Here is a 9,757-nt window from a genome sequence, read left to right as displayed (position 1 = left end):
AAAGATGTGCATGCAGAAGAGAATAAAGTTGCATGTAGAGATGCAGAATGGATTAGCACAACAACTTTTATCAAAGACTTGAGATGCCTTAGTTTAATGGATTGTAATGAGTGCAAAAAAGTGAAGCTGTGTCAACATTAATGCATTTTCCTAGTACATTACTACAAAGGACAATGTGTTTTCACTGTTATTGACGTAAGTGTCTCTAAAACACAATGCTAAAATATCTACACTGAGTTTAATCAGCTTGGTACTCAGGAGTTTTCAGTGTAATATAAACATCAATTTATTTATCTTGACTATAAACACATTTTAATTTAACCAGTAATCACAGGTACTCTTAAGGAAATTAAGGTTTTTAATATAAACTGCTTTGAGTTGTCTAACTGTGCAGAAAAGACATTTTTATGGGAAGAAATTCTGGGCAGCTACCACTTCTTACTAGACAAAAATTGACATTAACACCTGATAGTTTGAATTCCTACTAGTTTATTTATTTAAACAGGCAAAACTAGGTAGACTATAATGACGACCAAGTAATATTAACTAATAAAGTACTCTATTTCAGCTCTTTTCTTTATACAATGCTAAAGCACTATTTTCATGTTTAAAATGGATATTTCTAGGCATTGTCCGAAAATACATGAAGACAATAGATTTGAATATACATGTTTATGTAAAATTCTACCTGTTGGCAAGCAAACTATTTCAAATTATATATATATATATATATATATATATATATATATATATATATATATATATATATATATATATATATATATATATATATAACTACACCAAATAATAATAATAATAATAATAATAATAATAATAATAATAATAATAATATAACAATAATAATAACAATAATAATAGTAACTGACACTTTGAAAATTATGGTGTTGATTTTAACATTATTTAATAATCACCCGCCAAACAATATATGCAGTTACTCCTAGTTCAGTACATGCATATACCTAAAGCATACCATTAAGACTTATTTTTCAAGCTTCCAATATTCTTAGTTTTATGCAGTTATCTTAACAGCTCTGCTTTGGTAAGTGTTTCACAGGTACACAATGAATAGTGAAGCACTCCAGAAGATTTCAGTACCCCACCATAGGACTGACTTTAACAAGGTATATTTGCAAGATCTTGCAATAACCCTCACAAAGACATCTCATCAATGCTTTCATTTGTCATCACCATCAAATAACATGGATACAATCTAAAAAAGAAATCTGGCACATTATTTGAAGGCTCCCTTTCCAAGCACCACTTGTGTATTAATCCTTATAAATATTGGAATAGGCATTCCATTTATTACATAGTGTCTGCATTAATATTATACCCTTGAGAAGGAAGAGGAAAGAGAAAAAATATAAAAAGTTTTATTTCTATGAGACATGTCGGCAACAACATATGAAAACAATACTTAAAGATGGAGCCCTGTTCCATCTTCAGTCAGAGCAGCTTACTTAAAAGCTTTCTTTGCTGAGCTTCATGCTGGCAGGTCTTCAATCCTTCCAGATCAAATGGAAATCCACAACTAATGGATGCAAATCATTTAAAATAATTGTAAATTTCTATTACAATCTGGTATCTCCATTTGATGTTTATTACATTAAAGGTCACTAATGCTTAAATCCTGTGATTTGTCAACATAACTGTGGGTACATTACAATGCCTTTTAACCCTCCGTACAATTACATTCACACCATTGCTTAACAACAGAGGCACTTATATTGCCCAATATGTTACCCAACAATTCAAATGTACTAAAAATAAAAATGTGTATAAACAACAAAAATTTGATCTTGTGGACCCCTATATTTGGTGAAAAGATGTATTATAAGATTTGCAAGTATTTCACTCAGTATATATCCCAAATACTGCAACATCTTGTCATTACAATTGACATTATGACAATACCAACAGAGATGGGACATCTACATCTTAAGAGCTTGCAGTTTCTTATAACTGGGGCAGCTGGGGTACAAATGAGAGAGAGAGAGAGAGAGAGAGAGAGAGAGAGAGAGAGAGAGAGAGAGAGAGAGAGAGAGAGAGAGAGAGAGAGAGAGAGAGAGAGAGAGAGAGAGAGAGAGAGAGAGAGAATTTTCAGAATGCAATAGGATCACCTCAAGATTATTATATTTTTTTTTTCCAAAAGCGTAGTTCAGATTTTGATATTTTCAGTTTATGAAAGATATACTGCAGTAACCACGTTAATGTGTGCCAAGTGACGTCAACTCCTATGCTAATCATGAGCTGACCATGAACACAAGCAAAGCAACCAAATGCTCATTTTACAAGATCAACTTTCTCAAGGTTTTACTTCTTTCACCCTCACACACAATGATCTAGTATTCCTAAGGATCTGCAAGTCAACACTATATAATAAATAAATAATCTTCTTAAATCTTAAAATCATAATCACACTATATAACAATGGCACTAAAAATAGTCATCTTTCTAAATATTTATATGCTAAATTGAGTGTTATCATACAATAAATTTCATGAGGCAATTATATTTCACTCACTCCAACTTTTCCATGTGTCAAGAAGCACATCTTCATCAGAACAATATCTACATACACTGATGATGATGATGATGATGATGATGATGTGATCTCTCTCATGTTGGTACCTTATCATTTCTAAAACTTTGCATCCCAAAATGCCATCCATGAGAAAACTAGATGCACACCACTCATTGATAACTCACAATCTAATGTTTAGTGGGACATCCTGTTACACCTCTCCCTTTGTATGGTCAGCTGTTTTGGATGGTGCATCAGGACTGCATTTACATGGCCACTTTCCTGACTGGGTTGTGTGCATGCCTCAGTGCACAACTCGGGTACTACATGTTTAGTTAATCAGGGTCACTTTGAAAGGCTCTGCAGAGAGAACTTGGAGAACCTTTCACAGTGCCCACACTTGCTTAGGTGACTGCACTCTGACATTGTATGTTATTACTTGTCCATTTTTACATAAAACTATTATGTTTTGATATATTCTTTTTTGACTTTCTCTCTAGCAGAAAAGATCACAGATGATTATATGCCATCATTTCCTCTTGCATTCCAGCATAAATTGCTTTAATGTCAAGAGAAAAGGGCATATATGTTTCTCAGTAAGAGGTGAATTCTGAGAGTTGTACAAATAAATGCTGCTCTGCCTGGGCTCTTCTTATCATCCAACTCTTGCATGTGAAGCTTTGTCCAGATGGAACTCCAGGACTTAAACTACTGAGAAAAGAAAATATTTAGCTTAGGAGAAAGCAATTCAAAACAAAAAGAAAACTTACTACTAATCTGCCACTATGAACCAAAAAAAGGAAATACATTACTAAAATGTATCACAGCCAACCTGCTCTTATTTTAATGCAAAACTCAAAGCAAAATATAGTTGATACCAACAAATCAACATAAATCACAAAACTGAAAGTGCCACATAATCTAAGGAATAAGAATGTAGTGCCTCAACTGTTGAATATTCTACAGTATGTGTGTGATTGTGTGATTAACTAAACTGTCATTTTCCTTGAAAAATACTGGTGAGGGTTAATATCACCTTAGGTTGTCATTTTTCTCTCCTCTTTTTCAATGTGATGGTTTCACTGGTATCTTATCTGCTACTAAAGCTGGGCTCTGTGCAGACCTTTGTTAAAAACTAAACTCTGGATGTTTCAGGGCATATTCCCTTCTCCATCCTCGAGTTATCAAGCCTTCCATTAATATTCTTCCTAACAATGTTTTCTGAGTCCTTACAGGGTTTAATCCTCATAGGATTTATGGACGTGATGTGACCCATCCTATTGTTCTCTGTTACTATGCCTCTGTACTGGTCAAACTCTCCCACCCGTCTATCAACATATATCAACCTTTCCTTCCAACTGGATGTTTGCCTTTATTCAGCCTGTTCCTAAAAAGGGTGACCACTCTGACTTTTCAAACTACTGACCCATTGTTTTGAATTTCCTGTTTTTCTAAGATTTTTCTTACCTATTCTCAACAGGATTTTTAAAGATCTATCAGATCATAACTTTATATCTGATTGCCAATAAAATTTCCATTGTGGCCATTCTACTAGTGATCTTCTAGTGTTCCTTACTGTATTAAGTTTGGTGAAACTTTTATTATTGCCTTAAATTACAAAAATATTCTCCAATAGCTTCTATCCTTCACTCTGTAACTTCATCCCAAGTTTACTTTATGGTTATCTGATACACTGCCACTGTGGTAGATGGTCACTGTTCTTCTCTAAAGTCTACTAACAGTGGCATTCATCAGAGTTCTCTCCTGTCACCCACTCTCTTTCTATTATTCATAAATGATCTTCTAATCAAACTCGATGTTCTATCCACTCATTCACTAATGATACCACTCTGCACTTTATATCTTTTTCCTTGATGTCCAACCTTTCAGAAACTGAACAGTTCATGCAGGAAAGCCGTAGATCACCGGACTTCTGATTGTGGCAAAGCAAATTCTGTTGTTCAATGCTTCAAAAAACCAATTCCTCTATCTATCAACTCAATACAACCTTTCAGATGATTATCACCTCTTCTTCATTGGTATGCAATGATTTCCCACTTCAACACTGAACATCCTTGGTCTGTCCTTTACTGACAATCTAAACTTGAAACTTCATCACAAAAACAGGTTCCATGAAACTTATCACAAAAACAGGTTCCATGAAGCTGTCTCTGCCAGCTTTTCTCATCAAACCCCAATGTTACTAACTCTATGCAGGGTTTTTATCTGCCCTTGGACAGAGTATGCTTCACTCAAGGGATGGTTCTACATCTGTATCATGAGTGCAACCCCTTATCACATATATTGGGACTCCACTCACACTCATAATTTCCTCCCTAACTGACTGTCTTCAGCCTTTCTCTTCACAAGATTGCTTCTCTTTATATCTTTTATCACTACTTTCCATTTTCATGCCAGCTGCTCTTCTGATCTTGCCAACTGCATGCCTCTCCACCTCATGCGGTCTCACTCCACAAGACTACTTTCTCTCATTGCTATTCTGCCCATCTCTCTAATGCAAGAGTTAAGTAGTATTCTCAGTCTTTCATCCCTTTAACTGATACACTCTGGAACTCCTTGCTTACTTCTGTACTTCTTCCAGCCTATGACTGAACTCTTTGAAGACACTTCTCTAATTAATTTTAGATTGTTTTTTTTTCCTCTTTAGGGACTGGCACTTTCAGCATGCATTATTTTCCCATTGTTGCCTTAGATGGAGCCCCTCTTGTATAAAAAAATTTGTATCTACAAATAAAAAATGCTTTAAGGGGTACAAGAGAGAGAGAGAGAGAGAGAGAGAGAGAGAGAGAGAGAGAGAGGAGAGGAGAGAGAGAGAGAGAGAGAGAGAGAGAGAGAGAGAGAGAGAGAGAGAGAGAGAGAGAGAGAGAGCATATAGCAATCTAATGCAATGGAATTCAGGAGCAACAAGAATCCAATTGCAGGCATAATATATATTTAATTTTATAGTTCTCTTAGTCTGTTAAACCATATTAAATGATATATATATATATATATATATATATATATATATATATATATATATATATATATATATATATATATATGCACACACACACACACACACACACACACTATACCCTGATTCCTAAACTAAAAGGAAGGAACAGCTGTCCAAAAATCACAAGTCTAAGGATCACTACCCATTACCAGATGTCTACCCTACTTGGTCTGGCAAGCACCAAAATTCAGAGGCCAATCCACCACACAAAGAGAAATGAATGTGAACCTTCCTGAATCTGCCTTTGGGTTTGATATAAACACTGTACTAACATAATGCAATACAAATGCACAAATTTTCAAACATGAACAACAACACTGTAAACAGGCAGTAAACCGTAGGGCTGGGCAGGACCTGATTACTGGACCCAAGCCCCATGGCTCCAGCAAGGCTAGTCAGATCTAAATATACCAGGCCTGGGTAAAGAGATTCACCAAGATGGAGTCTCACGAGCGTAACTTTGAAAAGAATTTACATTACACATTGCGACCACAAAATGCTAAAAAATAACAGATAAGCAATTCTGCAAACAAGGAAATACAAAAGAATTTGTTTATTTGTTGGCAACACTGGATTTCACTCTTATTCTTAATTAGTGCAATTACCTAAGTAGCAGATTTGTATGATTTGTGATTGTAATCAGTGGAATTTGTCAAGCCACCCGGCCAACAGAGCTTTTACTGCCAAGCACATGAATTTCAAGTAATTGTCTAGCTGCTTTACAGATCCAGTAACCATCTTCCTGCTCATGCGAGTACCCCCATGCCCAGAAATCACCAGGTTACTTCACTGATCCAATAATTATTTACCTTCAAACAATGGTTCCAGACCTCATCTAGGAATTTAAAAAAGTGTCCATGTCTGAAAAGGTCCATCAAAATGAACTTCTGGAAATCTGAAGGATATGTGTGTATGCATAGCACATATACACCCCCACACCAACATCCTCTCAAGTAAAAAAAAAAAATAATAATAATAATAAAAAAATAAAAATAAAAATAAAAATAAATAAATAAAATAAATAAATAAAAAATAAACAAAAATAAATAAATAAAAATAAATAAATAAATAAATAAATAAAAATATTAAAAAAATAAATAAATAAATAAAATACAACAAACAAACAAACAAACAAACAAACAAACAAATAAATAAATAATTAAAAAGCCCATGTAAATACAGTTTACAGATACAAGATTGCCACAACAGACCTATCCTTCCTGAAGCAATCAACATCCCCATACATGTACATTCCTTCTCTCTCCTACCTGTATGTAATGGTATGAGCAGATCACTAATGTGTGTGTGTGTGTGTGTGTGTGCATATATATATATATATATATATATATATATATATATATATATATATATATATATATATATATATATATATATATATATATATATATATATATATATATATATATATATATAATTGCAAAATTGCAATCAGAAGGAATGTTTCAGCAATACCCACCATCAATTAGTAACATAATGTGCTATGCCATCATCAGCAGTTGTACGAGTCGTAGGTATACATCACTCGCCCATTATTGGCCATTTTGTCCAGAATGCCAGAGACAAATTCAGCTACATCCATGGGATCAGCCTTGGAATGCACCACAAATGTATGCTCAAGAAGTTGCTTGTACTTGGGCCGAGAACTCTCGTCCTTGATGAGGCTGGTGAAGAAAAGTACATTTCTGTTCAACACACATAAAAGACTGATTACAAGCTTTAAGGCATCTTTTCTGGATACTTTTATTTGCTTCCTGAAGACTACATCCATAAAATCAGCATTAATTCAGTCTTCCCTGTTCTGTAACATGAAATTCTACCACTCTTGTCTATTTGTATTCATGTCTATCATAAGTAACATTTTTTACTTTTTTTTTATATTCATTCTTTCATAGTTTACCCTCTTTTTTTCATAAATTAATATTACTCTGACAACACTGGTCTTTAGTTTTAGCTATTTCAGAAGTTCTTTAAAAAAAAAAACTAATGTGTGTACTTACCACGTGTTAACAAAAGACACAAATTCTTCTGAAAACGTGTTTCCGTTTTCACTTGGGTGAGAGACGCGGTGGCTCCCCCTGCACCACCTGGGTCAGCTGCTCAAACACTGAGTTCCATTTTGGGTAGGGGAAACTGCCAGTAGCCAGCTCCATGAGGGTGATGCCCAGCGACCACACATCAGACCGTACATCGTACCCCTCGGGCCCGCGCAGGATCTATGCGCTCAGGCTGCAACAATTTCATTCCTTTCTATAGAAAGATCAGAAGTCAGACATCCTGAAGGTTTGGATGTCTACAAAAAGACATGGAAAAATACGAGTCATATCATGAGTGCAGAAGATCACTGATAATATGAAGAGTGGGTGACAGGCTAGATCTCTGCAAGGGTAACAGGATAGATCCTTGAGGAACACCACAATTAATAGAGTTAGGAGAATAATAATAATCATCTACCACAGTAGCAATAGAACAATCATAAAGAAAACTTTAGATGAAGTTACAGAGAGAAGGATAGAAGCTGTAAAAGGATAGTTTGGAAAATAAAGCCTTGTACCACACTGTTAAATGATTTTGATGTCAAGGCCAACATCAAAAGTTTCCCCAAAATCCCTAGAAGAGGATGACCAAGACATGGGAAGAAAAGCCAGATCATCAATAGAGCAGCCAAAATGGAATCTAACTCTGGCAATCAGATATAAGGCTATGAACTGATAGGTGTATAAAAATCTTCCTGTTGATGACAAATTTAAAAAAATTAAGAAAGGTAGGAAATTAAAGCAATAGGGCAGTAGTTTGAGGGACTAGAACAATCACCCTTATTAGCAACAGGTTGAATGTGGAGAAACTTCCAGCAAGAAGGAAAGGTAGATGTTGACTGATAGAGATGGTAGAGCTTGAGTGTGGAGGCACAATTTTGGATAACAATAAGAGGAACCCCATCAGGCCCATAAGCCCTATAATTATGGGAAGAGGCAGTATTTGGGGGGGAGAAATCCCTGCCAAATGTGAAAATAAACAAAACACTGAAAACTTCTTAAGCTTTAAGGTAATAACTAAAACCTATTAAATCAGATTCAAAAATTACTTTCATCTTATCAATTTGAGTGTATACAAAACATTTTGCCAGATGATTTTAAATGCTGTCAGTTGAAAAGTGAATACCATCTTATAAACGGTCATAATTAATACTGACTGCCATGTAGGGTCGACATCCAGCATCTCGGGTCTTGGCGATGGAATCCACCAGCTGGCCAGAGATGCCAAAGTCACACAACTTTATATTGCCTCGCTTATTCCAATAAAATGTTCGAAGGTTTTCACATCTCGATGAATTATTTTCAGCTTTTCCTTGAGGTAATTTAATGCTGTGAGTGTCTGAAATGTACCAGTAACACAATTTTTGTAACAAATGGATAAACTTTTTTCAATATTCACATGTTATATATGTGCAAACAACCAACTGAGTATTATTGGAGGTGCCAATGATGCTACTACATTTATTCTAACATTTACAGTATAAACATTTAAATGTTGAAGCCAACACATATGTATTCAGAGATCATTCCTAAGGTATCCATTAAAAATACAAATAATTACAAACAAGCACCTCTTTCCCTTTAATAGCACAAACTGCCAAGCATCTACTCACAGCAACAGTGATTTTTCCCAACATGTTTTCTGGGAAGTCTCTCATGCATCCGTTCATATATAAACTTGTAGAATTTGTCTAGAGAGGTGTCCATGAGTTCCATGCATATCCAACAATCACCCTGAGGAAAAGTTACACATTCACTAAAAAAAATGCTGACATTACATTAAAACAAATCACTAGCTACAACAGGTAAATGACCATGAATGTGGCTTTAAATGAGCTGCACCTCCATCTGAAAAGACTAAGATTTGTCTCGGATATCAGCAAAAATTAGAATCATTAGCTCCACACATTGTGCTTAATTAGGGTCATGCACCACTATTCTTGTTAAGTATCCATTTCTACTGGCCTCTCTCTCTCTGGAAACATCCCACAAATGAATGGCCCACAGTAAAAATAAACAGATCCAAGCTGAATGATACAGGTAAACAGTACTGGTGTCATAGGAATTCATTTAGGACTACCAAAATTTTAAATGTAAAGTAAAACCTTACTTTATCAGATCAAGTGAGGGAAACTCCCC

At 35.0% G+C, this 9,757-nt stretch overlaps 1 protein-coding gene across 1 annotated transcript in view; it reads right to left on the bottom strand.

The window, feature by feature from the left end:
• Positions 1-1,381: 1,381 nt before the first annotated feature.
• Positions 1,382-9,757, bottom strand: part of LOC135104382 (dual specificity mitogen-activated protein kinase kinase 4-like) — a 40,770-nt gene continuing 32,394 nt past the window's right edge. Inside the window, 9 exon segments of the mRNA XM_064011761.1 lie at positions 1,382-3,256; positions 7,042-7,246; positions 7,583-7,638; positions 7,640-7,780; positions 7,782-7,811; positions 8,776-8,892; positions 8,895-8,957; positions 9,232-9,264; positions 9,266-9,362. Of these exon segments, the coding sequence (XP_063867831.1) occupies positions 7,075-7,246; positions 7,583-7,638; positions 7,640-7,780; positions 7,782-7,811; positions 8,776-8,892; positions 8,895-8,957; positions 9,232-9,264; positions 9,266-9,362 (709 nt within the window). The 3' untranslated portion in view covers positions 1,382-3,256; positions 7,042-7,074.

The sequence above is a fragment of the Scylla paramamosain genome, chromosome 10 (assembly GCF_035594125.1).
Source record: "Scylla paramamosain isolate STU-SP2022 chromosome 10, ASM3559412v1, whole genome shotgun sequence".
NCBI classification, from domain to species: domain Eukaryota; kingdom Metazoa; phylum Arthropoda; class Malacostraca; order Decapoda; family Portunidae; genus Scylla; species Scylla paramamosain.
This window is presented reverse-complemented; position numbering and strand designations above follow the sequence as displayed.